Consider the following 22,900-nt stretch of genomic DNA (forward strand, 5'->3'; position numbering starts at 1 on the left):
CGATTCTCCAGAACCATTTTTCTCTTTGAGCAGGCACAGCATTTTGTATAAATATAAAGGTCTTTCTTGTTACTTATCACACCATCTGGTAGCCATGTTGGAGGGCTTCAGCTCTTGGCAACAACGGCTGAGAACAGCTTGTGTTTCTAAACTTACGACTGATCAAGTCTTCTCTGATACATCTATCTAAGCGTAGTATCTGGTCAGCTACTGTCTTGTTGTTACCGCATCTGATTTGACATTATGTAACTAGTAGGGTTGGCTAGTAGTTGCATGTTAATTAATAGTAGTTGTTTTGCTAAATCAGCCTGCTGGCTAGTTAGCTAGCTAACAACGCTAAAAAAAACAAGTTTGTTGAGGTTAACTGAGCTGACTCAACTCAAGCTACAGTTCAATGTAGAGTGTTTTGGAGAAGCAAGGGCTAAAATGACAAAGAGTAAAGGGACTAGGGCTAAACTAAAGACAAGTCAATTTGTGTCACAGTAACCTAAATCTAGAAACAGACTATTATCAAACTACTCACTTTTACTGATAATATTACAGAATAGAAAGACAGTCACAACACAACAAGCGTTTTCAGGCAGGCTAGCTATCTTTTCCTAGAGCTTGTTGTTATATGGCATATTAGCCAGACGTGGTTGTTACTTAACCACTAGTCCTTTAAATCACCCGCCACATGGTAACCAGGCAACGGCCTCATCAGCTCACGTGTACTCTCATGCCTCACAGCCTCAAACCCCATCAATACAACCTGAATCTCTATCTGGAATAGGAGCAGTTCTTCTGCCATTTCGACCATTAGGACTCTTAATCAAAGCAATAACACTGAATCTTCTTCTGGATAATTCATGCAAATGTAATTCAAAGGTATTGTAGGTAACCAAATTTAAAAGAAAACAAAAATCTGTTTAAGGCTACAGCCTAAAATGACTTACCGATGCCAGTGCGAGCAGGTGTAAAGGCTTTGATCCGTGAATGATAAAAAGAAAACAGGTCTCCTGCGCTATTCATTAAAGGTAAGTTTTCTTCACTCAGAATTTAAATAAATAGTCTTAATTTCCATTAAACGGATATGGATTTGACAAATTTGTTGATTATCCAGAGTCAGCTAATGAAGACTATGCAAATCGTATTCAAATTAATAAACTGATGCATTAACATATTTTGACAGTATCCATCCTTCTCCACCGTCTCCGTTCTGTTTGGGATTTTTCCACTCATAGTCGAGGGAAAGACACATGAACGGCGGGTTACTATTGGCTACGTCTGAGAGGGCTGGTGTTGCGTTCAAGTCCTATGTTGAAAACCGTCAGAACACCTTGATGGTTCACAGCATTGACTTGGAGGAGTGCATGCGTTCAAACTCTTTTGAAGCCGTCATAACGCCATAGTTGACGTTTTTCTGTAGACTTTGGTTGCTCCTGATCAGCTTTTTCACATTTGAAACACACTGATTTAGTGTGATGATACATTTGACTTCATGCTTTACAGCAAACCAAACATTGCAATATTAACCACAAACCAAAAATCCAGCGAGTAGTTGTGTCCTGCCATGGCAGTATTTTCTAGTAGTATTTACCCTGTGAAAGCTAAGGTGAACAGTATTTTCAAGTAGCAGGTTGTATCAACCATAGGACATGAATGGGCGTGGTTTGTGAGAACCAAAAAAATCAATGGTGTCAGTGCTATTAGAGTCACATTAATGGACTCATTAATCATCACTGTTATTCTTCTATTTAATTTTATATAGACTACCCATATAATGTCATGTGAAATGTTAGCAGACATTACACAGCAGTATCTGCAGGTTTTCATAATCAGTGAAATCACCTGTTGTAGACTTTGGTTTCCAAATAATCCAAATGATAATGATTTCTACTTAAGTTCTAGTGTAAAAATTGTCAGTTGCATATGTTTATATAACCCCCATTGCCCATCACAGGTGGGGGCTTGAGTCACATGACTTGGACTCGAGTCACAGTTTTAACTGCTTGAGACTTGACTTGATGCTTGAAGAGAAGACTTGAGACTTGACTTGACTTGGGTTCTGGTGACTTGGGACTTGAGACTTGACTTGACTTGGGTTCTGGTGACTTGGGACTTGACTCTGACTTGTACTTTGATGACTTGAAAAGGTTTCTAAAGTCTTGACTTGAGATCTTGTGTTTGTGTAAATGACTTAGATTGAAAGTGATGAGATTTGTTCCAGCAGACGACTGAATTTAAAAAAATTTCTGAATTTGTATGGAATGATTGAATTTATTGAAGTTTAAACTAATTATAGAAATCAAACTCATGATGCTCTTACCAAGTTTTTATCCTATTAAAACCATATTGCATTGAAAAGTCCTAGATATTTAGTTTTCTTTAAGATATTAAATTGATACTGGACTCTTGATTTGTTCTGACTTGACTTGCTGTTCTACATTTAGACTTGGGACTTGACATTAATGACATGGACTTGACTTGGACTTGACTTGGTAATCTACATTTAGATTTGAGACTTGACTTGAGACTTGTGCCTCAAGACTTGAGACTGACTTGGGACTCAAGCAAAGTTGACTTGGTCACACCTCTGCATCACACATACTTAACACATGCTTAGCTATAGTCATGGTGTTTTTTATTGTTACAATTTTTTTTTATTTACTTTCATCCAGCATCTTTCAGGCAGAGCCGTGCATGATCCACACACATGACTTAGCTCAGTATTAATACATTCCACAGCTCTGTTCTGTAGACTACTGGTTCCCATAGTGGGGTCCAGGGTCCCTGTGGGGTCCCTGAGGGGGTTCCATACACACATGAAGTGATGATACAACTGAGTCCTGCCATGGCATTTTCTAATTTTGTTAGTTTCATTACTTGTTGGTGATGTCACACTTCAAGAAGTCTGAGAAAGTGGGGTCCATCAGCAAACCTTGAGTTCCCAAGTAGTATTTTCTAGTAGTATTTACCATCTGAAAGCTGAGGTGAATGGCATTTTCTGGTATTTACCATCTGAAAACTGAAGTGCACAGTATTTTCAAGGAGGATGCTCGTATCTACCATCTTTCCCATGGCACCTGAATGTAGCATCGCAGCCTGTCTGTAGGGCTCATCGGTGTGGGCTCGCATACAGCAAACTGTGTATTGTGAGGTTGAATAGGGCCGAGGTGGATTAGCATGAGAATGGTGTGTCAGTGCGCGCTGGTATAAAAGAGAAGGCCACAGTGTTTCATTTCTGTGACACTCAGGCTCATGATCTCTCACCGTACGCCTCTGCTCCTCCAAACCCTCTCTCTCACTCTCTCACTCTCTCCCACCTTCTCTTCCTCTTCCTCCTCCTCGCCTTCCCCGTGACCGCTTGTCGTCATCCTCGCCTCGACCTTAGCCTTCACCTCCCCCCGGTACCCTGGAAGGCATCGATGACAGCATGGAGAGCCACCTGACCTTCCTGTACTTTGCCTATGGCAGCAACCTGCTGAAGGAGCGGCTCCAGCTCAAGAACCCCTCGGCGACGATCCACTGTGTGGCCAGGCTCAAGGTAAGGCCTGATGTGAGGAGCGCACTGCTTCTTCTTGTGCGGTATGAACAGCACACACATGGACTTTCTCTTTCCCTCTCTCTCCCTGTCTTTCTTCTTTTCAGGACTATAACTTGGTGTTTGGGAACCATAAGGGCCTGGCCAGTGACCGGTGGCACGGGGGTGTGGCGACCATAGAGCGCAGCTCAGGCGCCGAGGTGTGGGGGGTGGTGTGGAGGATGAATATGGCCGACCTGGAGTCTCTAGACAGGTAATCAAATTCTATGTTGTCAATTTACTTGAATGTTCTATTCAAGAAATTGACATCTACCATGGCGTGTGCGTGTGTGTGTGTGTGTGTGTGTGTGTGTGTGTGTGTGTGTGTGTGTGTGTGTGTGTGTACATGCACCTATACAGTCAGGAGAATGTGAGGTTAGGTGCCTACAGTCCTGTGGAGGTGTCCGTGAAGACGCAAGGCCAGGAGCTCAACTGTCGTACCTATATAATGAACTGCTGTGTGTATGCCCCACCGTCTCCACAGTACCTGAAGGTAACACTGCTTTCTCTAGTCTCTGCTCTTGGGCTCAAGTGCTTGATTACAACGGAGTGCTTTAAGGGCGATTTCAGGCAGTTGCTGATTCTGAAAAGAGAGTCCACTTTTCTACTGAGGGAGGGATGGAGACGTGCGATAAGGTTTTTGGATAACTCAACTTCAGTGTGACATTAAGAGCCAGTGCCAACACAACAAGTAACACCTTATTCCTTGATTAGTAACTGAAATAGAAATAGTAATTTGTTACATAACTTGGGAAAAGTAATAACACTACCATGCAACACTGATCACCAGTCACCCATGGATGGCAGTGTAGATGACATCATCCTTTTGAATGAGTCAGTCTGTGTGATGGCAAACAGAACGGTTGTTGTGGTGTGTTTTTTTCTGGTGCTTGCCCTGCACCGAGATGGTTTTGTATTGCGAAGACAATGGGACAATTTTAGCCTATTCACTCCTGCCCTCTTCCCTCCCTGAAACATCTGGAATATGCATTTCCGCCCCACAATCTGGACAGACTTCTCATTAATTGCGACTGATGAAGTGATCAACAGGTCAAAACAATCAGGACACAACTTCCTACGCCATCCCACGTTGTACAGATCTGACAGCGTGCGAGCTGGAATGCCAGATTGTTCTTTTGCAAATAAAACACTGCGTTGAGAGGAAAATAACAGGCATATGTGGAGAGCGTGGCTTTGTGACCGCAGCTTTGTGTTGTATGGTGTGAGTGCGAGAGACACTCCGCTGAGCCTAACGCATTGTTCCCTCTGTTATGCTGGGCCTGTCTCTGTGTGTGCTGGTAGGTTTGGTTTTGTGCATCCTTGATTTGTACAGTAACATTTTGCGATACCTCAGACATAATGGTGATTGAGCTAAGTGTACAGGGTTGTTTACGGATTTGCAGTGAGTGTGTGGTATTGTGGCAGCTCACATGGCAAGCTCCGTTGCCTCTTGCTACTAACAATGAGTCCAAACAGGTTTTGTCAAAATATCTGTAGGCTCCACAGGGGAGTTGAAAGTAAACCGAAAAGTGGCAAAGTAGATAAATTAAAATTAGCTCTGACAGTTCCGCCATCACACACACTTTAACTAATCAGGAAATCACAGAACTATTTTTCTCCGCTGCAGCACAGACTGCTGTGGGGTGAAAGTGCGTTACTGGCGGAGTGATCTAGTTTGGTCAGATTGTGAACAGTAGAGTTTGGTAGAAGACGATCCACTGAGTGGAAATGGTGCGGTGCTGCTGCTTTCTAGGCTGTGGATAGAAATACGTTGGTCGCCATATCGTTTTCACAGACTGGCTTTTTTAGAGATATTTTGACAAACCCTGTTTGGACTCATTGTTAGCAGCAAGAGGCAGCAAGAGCTCACTGTTTCAACTGACAGCTGACTCTGAAGTCAGTATTCTCTGTGGGTCCAACTTATCCTTTAATAACCGAACTGTGTGTGAACTTAACAGGATTAACCACTCCAATGAGGAGTGACATTTTTATTTAGTTGCATTGAGTATGTAGCCCAGGGGCAAGGAAAAACACTTTTGTACAATATGGGACCCTTGACTAAGCTACTATCATGGATAAATTAGAATATTTATTGCAGTTAGTTAACTTAATGTTTTTTACACGTTGATGTTTGATGCAGATTGTCCAGCTTCTGATTTGTTTCTTCTACCGTTGCAGGTGATTGTGATGGGAGCAGAGCAGAATGGCTTGCCAAAGGACTACCAGGAGAAGCTGAGAGCGATCCAGACCAACCAGTATGAGGGCCATCTGCCCATGATGGCTGATCTGGAACGAGCCATGAGGAGAGCAAAGGAGAGAGCCAATCACCGTTCTGATGCCTGATAACCGACCAGACTCCATGTGTAAAGATGTCGACCTTACACTGGGAAAGTCCACGTAGCAGTGTATTCAGCCTAATAGCCTAATAGTGTAGCAAGTTCCCCTAAGCTAGGTGCCTCACACCTCTGCACTTGTTTATGGGAGCATTTAATAATCTATGACTTCGATCAACCTGTACCAGTAGGAATTAAAACATTGACTGGTCTCTGGCACAGCTTACGGTGGCCTGTAATTGACATAAATAATAAAGTCACATTTTGACAATAGAGAGGAGTAAGCTAGAGAATTAGAGCACAAATCCATCAGAAACCTCTAGTAAAGAGGTAATATATCACCATGCTAAATACTGGATTATACAACAGTTAGTTCCGGTCAATTTGATTGAACAGAAGGCATTCCATGAGTGCTGATATACAGTATAACAGCACTGGGACATTTTACTATAATGTATCACTCCGCTTTACAGGTGTTCTAATATAAACAGTTTATGTGTTGCTTGGCAACACTTAGTAGTGGAATCCTGAGGGAACTGTTTTTGTTGGCGGAGACGAATAAAAGACAAAAATCATAATCTGTTGTCTCCAATTGCCATTACTTGATAGCTTTGTTTATAGAACTGTTGTATGAAAGCAATATCACACAAGAGGGAGTGCTGTTAAACTGTATATCAGCACGGCTGCGATTTGGTCGTAGGCACGAGGCCACAGCCTCTTGTGTGATATTGCTTAAATAGTAATACTGCTTTGTCATTTGCTGTTTTAGCCTCTGGGGCTGAAACATGTTGCAACGCTGGTCGCTCGCTCTAGCAGTTGTTCGGGCCAGAAAGTCAGTTTTGAAAGCAAGAAATCTCAGCACCTGGCCAAGTAATCATTGAGGCATTATTATTGATCAGCAACCCTATCAACCCTATGGTACAGCAAAATTCTGACTTAATGTAAATGTAATACCTGAAACGCTTTACTCACTTTTTGAAATATACATTATGACCCTGTTTATTTCAACACAACTTCTACTTTATCAGTAGCCTACTCTGGACAAAATATGATTAATGAGAGGAACAGTTGCGCAGGACTGATGCATAGGAAACTGATGTACTTTCTGTAGGCAATTTCTCGTTTGTAGCTTGTCACAAACTGCTCCTTGACAGTACACACTGGAGGTCCTATTGGGAACAAAACCTACCACTGTGATGGATCAGCCTCCGGTAAGCAAGTTAGGTAGCCGTAGCCTCCTCCAGGTTGGTAGCATTAGCTAGTTAGCGTGGTGGTAGGTTCAGCCCAGGTAAAAACACAGTAGACGTGATTTGTACGGTAGTGTGAGTAATGTTAAAACAGACTAAAAGCTAGTTAAAACCACTAAGATCGGTAAAATCAATAGGCGGATAAAATAGTAAAAACTCTCTTGACAACGCTAGCAAAACATCAGGGTGGCTGCCATCTTGCAGCTGGAAGTCAAGTATTTAAGTAATGATGTGAACTGAGTTGTTGTAAACTCCATGACTTTCCCAGTGTATAATGAGTGTATAAGTCCCATTCAAAAAGGAAACACCAGGCATAACTCATTCTATTGAATGTTAGATAAAATGTGTTAAATCTTTTAAGTCTGATTTGGTTGGTGGACAATAATCCCCCTCCTAGTTTTGTGTCTTTTTATACAATATGTTTTCGCACATCAGTTCATTTAAGTTCTCCTCATTGTGCTCTGTCATGTCTTCATTGTACCCTTGAACTCTAATGTGATTTCACCAAACTACTTTCCAGGCAATCACCTCTTTTGGCAGGAAGGACACCTAACTTTATAGCATCCGGAATTAACCTCCCTTTAACATTTTGAGAATATAAAGAGAATATTTCTTTTTTGTTGCAACATGCTGTATTTTATCTGTATATTTGACTGATATGTGTGAAATGATAACGACAAAGTACATTACATAAAATGCAGTATAATTGTCTGAATTTAAAAAAAAATGGATATTTCAGAATAACACACAAATGACATTAGGTGACTTCTCAGCTTGTTCTCTTACCTCCTGCTCCAGTGATTCATTATTGCAAAAGAAATAGTAAGTAAGCTATTGACAAGCCAAGCAAGTACACCTCATTGACAAGATGCTAGTCTGTGACAGGACCTCATACACCCATCCCCTCTTTTCAGTGCTGAGGACCAAGTAGTGAGGGACTGGGTGCTGGGATGCTCACATCTCTAATACTCAAGGCAGACACTTATATAATAACTGTTTTCATTATTTAGGGCTCCAGGCTGTGCACAGGGGTCCAGCACTTTGGCGAGGATGGATACCATCTTTCTGCCTTCATTCTGCTTCTCCAGCATCCAGGCCACTCTGTTTCAGATAGTAGTATTTTTGGTAGACCAACTAACTGCATTATTCATTAAGGGCAGACTTAGTACCTAGTCTACTACAGTAGATTTACTGTTTGTATGATATTTTAAGGTATGATTCACACTATACCTTTGCACTATACCTCACTTCACTTATCTTAGATTCCTCCAATATCAAACAAAATGAGGCTGCATTACTTTTCGTAACTTTTATATAAATATAAATGTTATATAAGATCAGGCGGCAAATGTCACATTGATCTACAGCTCCATGAAGAATGAATTGGAAAAGATGGATAAGCTGACTGTGATGACCATGATTATTTTTGGGGATGAAGGTATATATTAGGGTTCAATCAATAGGCTGATACTAATAGCGATATTATTTATTTCGGATTTTTGTGCCGATATTCAATATCTTTAAATTTGACCATTCAGTGTTTCCTCCAGAATACTCCTGACAGTATTCTTGTCAGGGTAGAAAAGCCTCTGAAACAGCATTTAGACCATCATGAAACTTTAAATTCTCTGCTGAAACCCCTGAAATGAATAAATAAAATATGCAAAGTCTGGTTTTATGTAGCTGTGGTCAGGGAGGAGCCTCCATCTTATCGTAGGTGGGCGACACTGACTGGCCACAATCTGATATTTAATGAAAGCCCTATCATTAAACCCATCTGTCTAACCAGGTATTATGGATATGATGTTCAGACTTAAGAGCCCACAGTGTCAGAATCACAGTCTTTATCAGGCTCCAGGCTGTACTGTACATCAACACAAACATTGTTTTTTGAGCTTATGAATTTGGAAGCGACTTGTTCATATTCACCAATAGCAGACCATTGTTATTCCACAGCATATGTTTGTTATTTAAACATGTGCCGTTTGCATTAGAAAACACTGTTCTTACCATAATCTGTTCTTACCATAATCCCATTATGCTGATATTTAGTCTTACACTGAAATGCCATAGCCTAACATAAAGAACCCTATTCTATTCTACTCTATTCCATTAGATGAAATTTGTATGATCCCTGTGGGAAACTGGGCCACTGCAAAGAATACATAAAAAATAGAACAAATCATACAACAAACAATAACAACAAAAAGAACATATTGAAGGTAATACAACAATAATACACGAAAGATAGGACAGACTTCAAATGGAATTGGTGTGAAGTCACATTCATCCCATTCATCTGTACCTAGGCAATTTCACTTTACATTTTGACATATGAAAAACACATTGCATAGCGCCTCAGCATACTCTTTGATGTTGTCACAATGGAATTGGAAAGTAAGTTGTGGTTTCAAAATGCTGGACAGGGTAGAAGAAAGACAATCTGTCTCATCAAACTACAGTTCATCTTTGTTGTTGATGTAGTAGTAGATAAAAAGGAGGATAAACTATGACCTCCAGTTGGTGAACATCAAGACAAGGCAAGGAGAAACTTTATTGAGGTCGTCGTCGTGGCAGCAAAAGGACATCAGTGGGGGAAAGGAAAAAGAACACAAGACTAGTAGAAGTAATAAAATGATAAAACAATAAAAGCAATGAAGTAGAATGCAAACAATTGTGGGGTTATGTAACATGTATGTATGTGTTAAGTAGGCTATAAGAGTAAAGTATGAGAAACAAATGAATTAGAGCCATTTATGGATTTCCTTTCGAGTGGGTTTCCTCCCACAGTACAAAGACATACAAGTCAGGTGGAGACTCTAAATTGCCTATAGGTATGAATGGAAGCAGAATGTGTTTGTCTATGTGTGTTAGCCCTGTAATGGACAGGTGACCATCACAATGGAAAATGTATGAATTTTACTTACTAACAGTCTTGATTGTTTAGTTAAATGTGGATTACTAAATATGAAACATTTGGTCTACATGCAGATATAAGTAGGCTATATACAGTAGGCTACAGCATGATTATGCATAAACATATGATTATATATACATACATATAAGTAGGCTTATGTGTAAACATATCATTAAGCAATCCACCAATAGAAACAAAATCAATTACATTTTCAGAAAAGCACAAATTTGTAGGCTAATTCTTTCCCCGTAAAACTCCCTATTCTTAAATAACTTACTGGTACTATTTACTGTGATGCATATTATGAATTTATATCATTCTGATGATCGATTTGTGTCAGCCTAAAAAGGTGGTAAACTCGATTCCACAAAAAAAGGTGGGGGCGAGAAGGGGGGGGCTTTTCCCATTTGAGCACCTGCCTCTTTAGAAGTCTGTGCACGGGCCTGCCAGCGAAGTGATGCTGCAGAGTTCAAGCTGACCGGGAGATCAGCCGCAGGGTGACCGGACGGGCAGCCAGCGGAACGGAACCTCAAAAACATGTATTTTTCTTATGGAAAGATTTGTTTTTTTCTTTTTTACATACAAGTTGCACTAATGGCAGCCAGTATCCCCACCGCTTCTCAAAATAACGGAACACTTTCAAATTGCTCCGACCATTTTTTGTATTTTGCCTATGGCAGTAACCTGCTGACGGAGAGACTGCATCTGAGAAACCCGTCGGCTACCTTCGTCACGACTGGCAGCTTAAAGGTACTTCCACCGGTTAACAGAGTTATACAGGCAGCTATAGTGATAAGAACTAAGCTACACAGAGATGGGGAAAACTGTGACAACTTTATTATAACCTTGCTCGCATGTTAACATAGGCCGAGGGAGGGCGGACGGCTAAACTCCGTTAAAACTATCTGGTAATGTTGCCTTGCTTATTGGTAAAGGTATGCTACATACCTCGTAAAACATGATTTAAGACTTTTTCTGAATCCGTACTGTCTACTGGTAAATTCGGCATACATATAATCCACCAAGCAGCTATATATTCAATAAAATCGCATCTTTTAGAATTGGTTCACACATTGCTCACTCACTACTGCCCACCGCGTTGTCTCTTGGTGGAAGATTGTGGGAATAACAAGAACAATACTAAAAGTTAAAGTTTAGCCTATTGAAATAACTGCTACTTGGTAAATGTATGCCGAATTAGAGAGTGGCTCCTAACCATCCAGAAAAGGTCTTAAATCGTGTTGTATGTATCGTCCGATAAGCAAGGAATCATTAAGCCTATAACTGCCACAGATTTTTGCGTTGAATTCTTTCCATCGTGTTGGATTTTAGGTTAGCTTAGATTTAACGGAGGACGCCTGTTAAAAGTCACGTAACTGTTGTAGGCTACATGGCTGTTTCAGGACTTGATAGACCAGGGATGGGCAACCATGTGCCATGCAGGGCCGAGAGTGTGTTTTGCTCCAGCCCTGTTCTTGCTCACCTGATCCTATTAAGGACTGACACCTTAATTGGATCAGGTGTGCGAGTGGTATACTATTACCAGCGGATTGTTCAGACTGAAGTATACTCAAACACTGCATTACAGCAGGCCACGCTATAATGATGAAAATCAAAATTATATATATAATTTTTAATATTATATTATTTTTAATTCTAGAAGCCTTTGTTATTTTGGCTATATTAGCCTACATTGTAAGTATCAGCACATTGCTATCAGTTCCTGGTTCAATATTATTTTACTTTTGCACAATCCTGTTACACATTTTCCCAACCTTTATTAATTTACCATAAAAACACATCACTTGGTTAACCCATTCATCAGCTACTACCTCACCACCACTAGGCCTACAGATGAATTCCCTAACTGTGTTGCTTATTACTTGCCATGCTATGGGCACTGTAAATACAGCTCAAAGACAAATACACACACTGGCAGATGCCACTGCTCCAGATGCATACTACATGCATGAATTTTAAATTTGTCTCATTAGTATATAATAATAATTATTAAACAGCTCCGCACACAGCCATTAGTGGGGTTCAAGCCTATGGGGCAAATGATTGGAAAGTGAGAATAAAAGCTTGATTCATCATTATGGAATATTGTTCTATTCAACAATAGAACATTTCGGTGCCATTTGAAAAATTGCCAGTTTGCCCTGATGGTGGTGCTATTCAGTATGACTGAATGTGGTCTGACATACAGCACTTTGGGGCTTTGCAAACAAGTAGGCCTAAGTGAAGTTTGGATAGTCTAAAGATGAACAACGGTTTTCAAAGTGACATATCAGGTCCTATTCACACATTTGGCCATGAAATCAGCCAAATAATAGCCCTAAACTCATTGGCATATGCCATTCAGAATGTCAATTTTATTGACAATTTCAACCTTTTCTGGGAATGCCGAGCCTTTTTCAGATGTGACGGTATGCACCCAAACAGACCTGGGACTAAGATAGATTCTCACAGCAAACTTAAAATACAGCCAAGTGTTACACCCTTCTCTGTTTCTCTCCCTAGCAAATTAATCTGCAACAGGAACATGAACAACTCCATTGGAAATGGCAACAACCGTAAGCAAAATTAAGAGCCAGGATTTTGATAACAGCCCACATACTCCCTGGTCTTCTACCTCCTCCCCCCTCAGGACGACCTCTGACTTACTGAAAAGAAAAGTGGAGGAGATAGGCGCAATATTAGCAATTGGGAAAATGGGAGCAGATCCTTACATACAAGGGCCGAGGGTCTCTCTGGCTCTGACACCGTCATACCGGCAGGGAGGCCTGAATAGCTCTACTATACCATGCAGCTCACCACTGGCTTCGACTTGTATCATCCCCATCAAGACCAGTGTCTGAAACTAGAGATTTCAGACCAGTGTTGACTGTCGTCTACATAAAGCCCACCGTGATTCCCCCATCCTGCCTTTTTGAAATTTGCTCGACTTAACATTTAGGTCCTTGACTAACAAGTCCTTCATGGTTATTAAGCTCATAGAAGACCATAGACTCGATGCTTTTTTCTTATCTGAAACATGGCTAGACACTAATGGGTCATATGCACTCACTGAAGCCTCACCCCCCAATTATAGGTTTTTACATACAGTTAAGCAGGATAAACAAGGTGGAGGTGAGTTCCTGACTTTTGACTTCTGATTTTACTTCTGACGGTGTATCGCCCTGCTGAATACAATTCGGATTTTTTTGAATGACTTTGCAGATTTATTATCCAAAATCTGTATTGACTACATAGGCGTCACAAATAGATGATGGTCTTTTTTTCCTCCCCAATAAGTTTTCTCAACCTCAAAATTATTGAGTTGTGCCAAAGACTGTCGGCTCTGCAGATTGCTGCCCCTGGTTCTGAATAACAAGAGCTGATACTGAATCAGCGGGTGAGTTCACTGGACAGCCAGGTGGTCAAAGAAGTGTGGTCGATCCTTGATAACATGAACTACTCTTAAGGCAAGTGAAGTTGCAAAGCATTCGCAATTACTTGCAGGTCATAGAAAACAAGTTTAGACTTCAGATTCTGAAGTAAACAATGAGCAACCTACTGAAGTTAGAGCAGAGCCAAGTTAACATTAGCAAAATTTGTACGAGATTACTATAGTTCACCTGACGAATCCTCCGCGTCTCCAAGCCCACCTCCTTCCTCAGGAAAAAGAGGACGAGGCGATTCAAGGACAATCCATCCCCGTCGCCGCAGTTCTCCAACTCCTTCGCCCACGAGGATAACTCCAGCCTCCCGCCATCATCCAAAATAATAATACAAAAAAAAAAAAAGAATTCAGTTACAAGTTACTTTTTTGTTTTTACAAAACATGGAATAAGTTGAAGAAGATGTACTTTCAGTGCATTGATGTACAATAAATAGAATGTGTACTTAAATGTTGAATTAAACATTACACACTAATCTGTTTTGACCTAGATATCCTTGTTTGGTTTGGCAACTTCCAACCTCCCTTGCAAAACTTTTCAGTCTTAAGTCAAGAGGTAGTGTTTAACCATAAAATAGATTTAAAAAAAAATGTGTTCTCAGTCTGTAGAATACAGTCTGTGTAAAACTGTTATAGTGAGTTGGAGTTACAAACATGACCAGAAAAAAGTCACATAATGCAGTTAAATGGTTACAATCTGGACCTCTGGTTTTAGGATTCTAAAATCACCTTTTTCTAGATCAGAAGTACAAGGAAACAGTCTGAAATGGCAAACATTTGATTTGACACATATGATTGACTCCAACAAGGTAGTTATAGCTGATGATTTCAACATTCACATTGATAATTCTGCTGCTTCTAACACAACTGAATTCATTGACCTCCTAAACTCTTTTGATATGATTCAACATGTTACTGCGCCTACCCATCAATATGGACATTCTCTTGACCTGGTAGTTTCAATGGGCACTGATGTCAAAGCTGCAGCCATCCTGGATGTTGCTTTGTCTGATCACTTCTGTGTGATTTATGATGGAACTCTAGCTGCAAAACAGGTTGATATGAGCAGATTGATTAGTAAATGTTACATTAATAATAGCACTATTGAGGCATTCAAACATCATTTTCTCTGCTGTGTGTTTCTATATCCTGTGATGTTCTAGTTTTACAAAGCTCTTAATACTCTGACACCACAGTATACTGTATATCAGACATGCTTACTATTTATGAGCCTAGCAGATCCTTCTCTTTTTGACCCAATTAAGTGTATGGAGACTAAATAGGAGTAAAAGGGTCAAAATTAGGCCAAACCGTATTAGGTCTTTGCAAATGTTGATTGCCCACTTCCTTCTTCAGTATTTCTTCAACTAAATCACCACACACACACACACACACCCACACCCCTAACCACCACCTCCCACCCCTCCATTACGTAATTGCTATCGTCAGTGATTGTGAATGTTTCAGCCTCAAATTTCAAAATGCAAATCCAATTTAGTTATCCATTATTCTTGCACTGTAAATTTTCTGATCAATTGAATGAGTGGAACTATGTGGATCCAGCTATTTTGAAATCTGAGTGCTACAAATGAATGGCCAAAACATTCCTGGAACCTTGATGATGTCGGGATTACCTTGTGACTTGAGCCAGCCGTACAGCAGAAGATTCTTGCTTGTAGTCCATTCTGGGATTTGTAGTTCATTTTCTATGTATTTGTCTATATGCTTTATTTCCGTTGGCCTATATGTGCTATTTTGACATAACCGAAGAAAATTATTGTTTCATACTTGTCCTTCAGAGCCAAATATCAGCCTTCATCATAGTAACTAATAATAATAATAATGATAACATGTTTTTTTGCTTTTTTTTTTTTTTTACAGAAAACAAGTGTCATATTTAAAGCAAAATGGTCTCTCTGTGAAAAAACAGCCACATTTAGAATAAATATTGATTATATTGTTAGTAATAGAGAAAAAGAAAATAATTAATTAATGGCCAACATATATTTACTAATTCCATTACACTTTCACTACTGTAGGCTACAGGTTACCCATAACTGCATGAATAAAGGTGTCTGAAATACACACAAAGACACTGTAACAGTAGTGTGCAAATAAATGTATTCAAATAAAATGATTCAGTTGTTGATTTGTGTAAAGTGGATAGGAAGATGACAGGAGTTCAGAAGTGGACTGCAGATGAGAGGGCAGTCAAGCAGGGCTTTGGCTCATCTGCTTCTGTTTGGCAGGTCTGTTGGCAGTGTTGTGCAAGTTCACACTTCACAAGAGCTAGCTCAAAGTTTAGTTCACACAGATTAAAATAAACTAGTTCACGTTCATAGTTCACAATTTAGAATTTTGAACTAAGTTCACAGTCCCAAAAAATGAACTCGTTCACGTTCATTTCTTCCGTTTTTTTTAAATGAGCTGCTCCAAGCTATTCTTTTTCAATAGAACCTCCTCCTACCCATCCATCCCCAGCCCCCAATCATTGCCACTGCCCACTTCCCAAACTAAATGAATTACTGTATACTACTATAGAATCACAGACAGAGATTACTTTTAAAAGCCAAGAAAAACCAATGTGAGTATATGTTTTACCACTTAAACAATGTGTCACATTATACAGAAAGTGAAAAAAAGAGGTGCAGTAAAGGTATACTGTAGACGCAATGGAAATTTTATTTAGCCTGCATGAACCAAATTATGCAGCAGTTCAAAAACATAAAATAGATTCATATGCTTCCAAGCGAGCTGGTACAGGCTCCTAGCCTGGTAAGACCATCCTGATCACGTGACCTCACATTCTGTTTCGCTCCACAGAACAGTCTGGACTTCTAGCCGCCCACATCAATTTCAGTGGGCGGGAGTACTTACCTTGACAGACAAACTCCTTCAGCCAATCAGCGAATCCAAATTCAAATCCACTCGGAAGAACGGCAAAAACGTCTTTTCCGCCGAGAAACTCCGCTAGTGCATACTGTTGTTCTTGTCTAATTGTTGTTATTGAGTCTATTTCTGCAACAACTGCACTTATGGCTGTGTTTACTCTACTAACGTTAACGTTACCGCTCGTTGCTTCGGGAGACGGCATTACTGTTTTGCCAGCATCGGCCTGTATTTCACGTCATCAACTACGACGCAGTCCCTGATTGGCCCGGTTACGTCATCAACTAAGACGCAGTCCCTGATTGGCCCGGTTACATTGTAATTTCAGGAAATTGATGTGGGCGGCTAGAAGTCCAGACTGATCCATGGAGCGAAACAGAATGTGAGGTCACGTGATCAGGATGGTCTTACCAGGCTAACAGACTCCACCACTGGCTTCATTACAGTTGCTAGCTGAAAGATGTGCTATGATTTCAGTTCTGCAGAGCACACAATTTAGAGAAAGCAATAATGGGAAAAAAGATAGCTGCGCTCTTTTAGCGCGTTCATTGAACGTGCTCATGTTTTTGGTGAACGGTGAACGGAACGTATCCGTTTGCAACTAATGAACTTGAATGCATGCATGCATGCATAACACTGTCTGTTGGAGTGGCGTCTCTGCTGTTGGAGCCATGTTGCCAGCCTAAGAAGAAATAACAAGTGACATTTTAATTTATAGTTTTGGTTACAAAATTATTTTGCACCAGATACAATACTATTTTAGGTTAATGATGAAGCATGAAGACTGAAACTGCAACTTACATCAGCAGATTTCTTGTTCTTCCTACGGAATACATGGGATAGCCAAGAAAAGAAGCCACGCTTCTTCTTCTTTGGTTTTGTTGACAGGCTGTCTTTGTCACTGGAACTCTGAGGCCCTGTAGGTTCAACCAGCTGGACGGGTGGAAGTGTCTTTTCCAGGGTTCAGACAGGACAGATCCTTGGTGTTGGTTGAGCCTTCCTGAAGCAGGTGAATCAGGGTGTATTCAGCAAGAGAGACAGGGAGAGCCTCCTCTGAGGTGGAGTTATTGTCAGGTCCAGCAGAGAGGACAGTGACTTTTGTTCCCTCGCAACATTCAGGTTGATGCAGGACGGTGACAGAGCTTTCAGCAGCGGCCTCAATCTGAGCGCAAGAGCTGAACGTTTCCATCTTGATGATAAAAGGACATTGTTCTTCCTCCTTCTCCAAGTCCTGGAGGAACAGCTTCAGTTTAGAATCAGCTCTGACGATTGGCTCCCATTCATCAAGATGATCTTGAGTAGGGGCATGGTGTGGAGCACAGGCAGCCATAAATGTAGAACTCGCTGATGAGGAAGCATTCATGTGCTTTTCACCAAGTTCCTCCTCCTCCATGATGACTGAGAGGAACTGCATCAGTTGAGAATCAGTGCTGCTGACAACAGGTTCCCATTTGTCAAGCTGGTCCAGAGTCGGCCCATGCTGTGGGGAGCAATCAACCAACTGCCTCCAGGTGGTAGTCATCGTCAAAACCATTGGGGGAGCACTGAAGCAGCCTCAATCTCTTAATGATTTTGAAGTCATCAGTCGCTGGAGCCTCAACACCGCGGAGCAGGTTGGACTGAGCCTCAACATGCTGAGATGGGTGGATGGATGCTCCAGCATTACCTAACGCTGTGTCTCCTTTGTCCATATCCAAGAGAAGTGTAAATGCTGGTGAAGCTGTGCTGGCTATTGGCTCCGGTGGAGACCTGAATAAGACTTACTGGATTTTAGAATTCAAAACTCTGACCCCTAGTGGATAAAGTATTGACTTCCGGTCTTTTCTTTAAAACTATGCCCCATGTTGTTTGTCCATTAGCCTATGTGTGACATTTAAAGATTATATTGCTGACAAAGTAATTACAAACTGAAACGATTCCTCTATACATTAGTAGCTAGTTATACAGAATCATGTTTCCATAGCAATACTTTACAGTAACTTACCATAACCTTGTGTATACTCTGTTTTCTACCATGCTATGCATTGATGATGTCAGTTCTTGTTAAGGATTGTCACTGTTGGATTATACTTTTCCAAAATGAAATTCAAAAATGCCTACCTCCTATAAAATACATATTCCTACATATACATATTCCTACAAAGTATTTTCCTACAAATGTTCACTTTTATAAAGATTAACTTATCTTTTCAATCATGCATTCTATTTATCAGCTGATCATGCAACTACCAATGCACTATGGATCATACGGCTAACCTTTTTCTATAGCTAACCATGAAAATGTTTTCATCTTCCCATTACTGTAGAATGTATTTTTCTATAAAGTATATTTTTTTCGACTGAGTATATTTTAATGTTTACCATTAAATAATTTAAGATGTTGATCCCATCATATGCTATCAGAAATCAATCAGCTGACTGAGCTCAATATATATCTTTTGTATTCTGTATTGTATTTTTAACTGTCACTTTACTTCTTCATGTCAATATCATTCCTGACCATTTGCACTAATGAGTTACACCTGTCACCTCTCAATGGAAAAGACTCCACTCAGCATTCATTCTACACCCTGATGAAGGCATAGTGTATGTGACAGGCCACAAACATCACAGTCACATGGTATAGACCTTACACCCCAGCAGTCCCAAGTAGAGGTTGTCACCCCTGACCCCCTCAGAGTCTACGCACACTAATGGTAAAGAGATTGACAATCATTTGAAATGACAGTTGCAAGAAAAGGTTTGTGAACCCGTTGGAATTACCTGGATATCTGCATTAATTGCTCCTAAAATGTGGTCGTATCTTTATCTCAGCCATAACAATCTGAATAAACATAGCACACAAACAATTGTACTATGTTTTTATTAAAGACATTGTATTCACAGTCTAGGCTGGAAAAAGTCTGTTCACCTCTAGGATAACGACTTAGGTAATCCAATCAATGTGATGACATTCAGATATGGGTTACAGGTGCCTTGCCCTATCAAAAAATCCACAAAGTTTGCTTTGCTTCCTCAAGGTCTGGACAGCTTGTAATCATTGAGCGATCAATGAATTCCAAACTGTATCAGTAAATTCTATTGGAGACAGACCTCTGCCATGTCTGACAACACCCTGCAAGGAAGTTATGCACCTTTTGGTGATATGCCATGCCCACCACCACCCCCCTTTTGGCCAATCGACATGAAAAGTTAATCAGTTCTTCCTTGGCCTATAACCAACATTCATACCAAGTTTTGTGCAAATCAGTGCCCAACTTTTTGAGATATCCTGCTAACAGACGGATGGACAGGCAAACACACAGATGCTGGTGAAAACATTACCTCCTTGGCAGAGGTAAATACCAGGGAAACCTAACAGAGGTTGGGTCACACAGCACAGAATTCATGAAACTGTTCTGAAACTGTTCTGTAAAGAGGAAAGGTCCAAAAAACCTCTTAATACCTCTTAACCATTGTGCAGGTCTGGTCAGTAGCTACAGGAAACATTTGGTTGAGGTTATTGCTGTTAATGAGTTTCTAGCAGTTCCTAAATCTAAAAGTTCACATACTTTTCCACCCAAGGCTGTCAGTGCTTAAACAATGTCTTCAATACATGTAAAAAGTACAGTTGTTTTTGTGTAATTTGTGTAATCAGATTGTGTTAATCTATTATTGACTAAGACCACAATTTGGGAGCAGTTACGACAGGAATCCAGGTAATACCCAAGGACAAACCTTTTCTCATAACAAGTGACAGTGCAACAACAAAGATGAAAATAATGCAGTAGCAAATCTTTTTACAGTTGACCACTGAATCCTGCACTTCTTTTACAAGTATGCTATTGTGTTAATACCCTTGACCTTGATTTTCCAGAAGCTTGCAAATACAAATTATACACACAAAAGTAATCAGCCATAGACTGACCATTTTGAAATGTATTCTTTGTTATTCTGCACTCTACTACAGCTTACTTTGCTAGTAGATATCTATTTTAATACCTCTTGACATGACTACTTTGTGTAATTAAATGAGTCAGATGTTTTTATTGTATTTCCTTTCTCTTTAGAATCATACCATCCAATTTGGACACTGGACAAAAAACTTCAATGGCTCCAACTCTTGGCATGGAGGTGTTGCCACTATTGAGAAGAGTGAAGGAGAATACGTTTGGGGAGTCATCTGGAGGCTTTCCATGGAGAATCTCATTTCTTTGGACAAGTATGTCTTTCTACAAACCGTTTACATTGCTTCACCCTATTACCTTAAAAGGAATGCACAAAAGTTTTTGGGGCCGTTGGTCAACTTATGCATCAAGTGATGAGAACAGCGATGTCAAAATCATTAACGTATGCCCAGTAGATCATTGGCTGTGGTGCTCCATGCTAACACTTTAGCACACACTATGTTGACTGGTAGTAGGCTCCATGCTAACACTGTAACATACACATTGGGTGATAGTAGGCCATTAGCATTGCCCAAAGTAAGAAGACTGAGTATCACTAGGCCACTATAATGTATGCTAAAGTGTTAGCATGGAGCCTACTATCACTCAACATAGTGTATGCTAAAGTGTTAGCATGGAACTACTGTCACTCAACATAGTGTATGCTAAAGTGTTAGCGTGGAGCTACTGTCACTCAACATAGTGCATTATCATGGAACACCAGAGCCAACGATCTACGGGGGATACATGGATGTCTATGTTCTCATCACTTGATGGATAAGCTGACCAATGAGACAGTCTACCAAAAACGCACTGTATTCCTTTTAAAGATCTGTGTAACAATCAGCACCACAATGCACTTAGAGGTTTTAACCAAGACTCTGGTCTGATTTAAGAAAATAAAATGTTGAGTAATATGAGTGATTATTACTTTACTGTGTGTCCTAAATCTTACCAAGGCAGGAAGGAGTGAGCATAGGCATGTACCGCCCTCTAGAGGTGACGGTGGATACGGTCGAGGGAGAAGTCCTCTGTCGAACCTACCAGATGAACAACTTCACACCTTACCTCACATCGGATCCTTACAAACTGGTAACACTCATATCCTACACTCATATCATAGCCATAGCTCCCTGACAATAGATGTAAAAAATATTCTTGGGATCCCAGAATGATCATGTAGGATAGAGAAGTGCTACGATGGATAGATAGACAGAAATACAGACAGATAGGTACTTTATTTATTCCTGGGAGAAATTCAATTTTCATAGAAGCAACACATTCTTAACACAAAAACATAACAAAACACTATAATAAGGATAATAAAAAAGTACAAAAATATATCAAAATATCAACATATAACACAGTAACCCCTCCCCCATGCAAAAACATTTGGCATAGTAAGCAATAAAAAATAGAAATTCTGTGTACTCCCGCATATAGAAAGATATTACACATATCCCTATACATACTTAGACATTATTTGCTTGTAGCCAATTCTCCAGTGGACCTCCATGATGGAGCCAGACCTGGCTGCAGGTTTGTGATGTATTCTCTAAACTTCTAAATCTTTAACCTCTACATTTTGTATTCCAGGTTGTGTGTCTTGGTGCAAAACAGCATAATCTCCCCCTGGATTACATTAAAAAACTGGAGGCGGTGGAGACCAATGGATACAGCGGTCCGTCTATTTTGGATGAGATCAAGGTTGTAAATCCTCCTGAAAAAAACACCTAAATGGGAGGAAATAAAAAGGGCAGTTGATAGGAAAGTTGTTTTGATTTTTAGTGGTAGGCAATAAGAAATATGATCTTCTCAGTCTTTGCCTCAGGCTGGTTATTTTGTAGATTCATTCATATTATGGGAAGGCAGTGAAATTCTATACAACCCCTTTGTAGAGATTGACTGAATAAATGATGGAATCACAAAATCTGTCTCTGTCATTTGTCCATAAAAAACAAGATGTGTACTTTTTAGTTTTGAAATTACAAAGCAGCAATACATTATTACATTTGGTGCCACAATTACTAAATAATTATCAGTTTAACCCCAATAACTTCACTGTTCCATATTACTTTTAGCAGAGTTGATTAGTGTTGTTTCTTTTGTTCCATTTTTACTGATGTCTGTTTTGCTGGTGGAGAAGGGTAGGAGTCCTGCTGCCTTCAATGTCTCCTCGTAAGCCACACTTACGACTTGTCAAACAAAACAAAATGGGCCCTGTAACAAAATGAAGTTTTAGTGGCTGTTTTATTTTAGAAATCAAGTGGCGGATCTACTATGCTACAGTGGCAAAGTGAAGAGGATAAAATGTCAAGCATGGTTTAATGGTTTAATTAGCAGCCAAAAGATGTATAAGCCTATTAAACTTTTTTGGTAGCAGTATAAATGTATAATTAAACTCTAGGCAAAGTGCAAGTTATCGCTTCAACACCAAGAGGACAACTTATAAGCATGCAAAAAAATGTGTGACAACTAAAAGTGAAATAGAAACACAATACAAATGATTTGCATAGAATGCCAAATGGTAACATATGGAAGTACATCACTTCTGCTATCAGTTGTTGACACTATTTCCATTCTC

The 22,900-nt window shown here is 40.1% G+C and overlaps 2 protein-coding genes across 2 annotated transcripts; both read left to right on the forward strand.

Annotated features, from left to right (window-relative positions):
- Positions 1-3,415: 3,415 nt before the first annotated feature.
- On the forward strand, positions 3,416-5,905 carry ggctb (gamma-glutamylcyclotransferase b). The gene is made up of 4 exons (XM_071913100.1): positions 3,416-3,526; positions 3,631-3,776; positions 3,923-4,055; positions 5,741-5,905. The coding sequence occupies exons 1-4, from the start codon at positions 3,416-3,418 to the stop codon at positions 5,903-5,905; spliced, it is 555 nt and encodes a 184-aa protein (XP_071769201.1).
- A 4,602-nt stretch (positions 5,906-10,507) lies between these two features.
- LOC139922571 (gamma-glutamylcyclotransferase-like) lies at positions 10,508-22,234 on the forward strand. The gene is made up of 4 exons (XM_071913096.2): positions 10,508-10,809; positions 20,440-20,591; positions 21,276-21,408; positions 21,913-22,234. Exons 1-4 carry the CDS (start codon positions 10,597-10,599, stop codon positions 22,051-22,053), a joined length of 639 nt encoding a protein of 212 aa, XP_071769197.1. The 5' UTR covers positions 10,508-10,596; the 3' UTR covers positions 22,054-22,234.
- The last annotated feature ends 666 nt before the right edge of the window (positions 22,235-22,900 follow it).

The sequence above is a fragment of the Centroberyx gerrardi genome, chromosome 12, assembly GCF_048128805.1.
Source record: "Centroberyx gerrardi isolate f3 chromosome 12, fCenGer3.hap1.cur.20231027, whole genome shotgun sequence".
Lineage (NCBI taxonomy): Eukaryota > Metazoa > Chordata > Actinopteri > Beryciformes > Berycidae > Centroberyx > Centroberyx gerrardi.

Coding starts and splice junctions, on each gene's coding strand:
- ggctb (XM_071913100.1), top strand. CDS start 3,416: ATGGAGAGCCACCTGACCTTCCTGTACTTTGCCTATGGCAGCAACCTG. Junction 3,527..3,630: donor ACTGTGTGGCCAGGCTCAAG/GTAAGGCCTGAT, acceptor TCTTCTTTTCAG/GACTATAACTTGGTGTTTGG. Junction 3,777..3,922: donor GACCTGGAGTCTCTAGACAG/GTAATCAAATTC, acceptor GCACCTATACAG/TCAGGAGAATGTGAGGTTAG.
- LOC139922571 (XM_071913096.2), top strand. CDS start 10,597: ATGTATTTTTCTTATGGAAAGATTTGTTTTTTTCTTTTTTACATACAA. Junction 10,810..20,439: donor TCACGACTGGCAGCTTAAAG/GTACTTCCACCG, acceptor CTTTCTCTTTAG/AATCATACCATCCAATTTGG. Junction 21,409..21,912: donor CATCGGATCCTTACAAACTG/GTAACACTCATA, acceptor TTTGTATTCCAG/GTTGTGTGTCTTGGTGCAAA.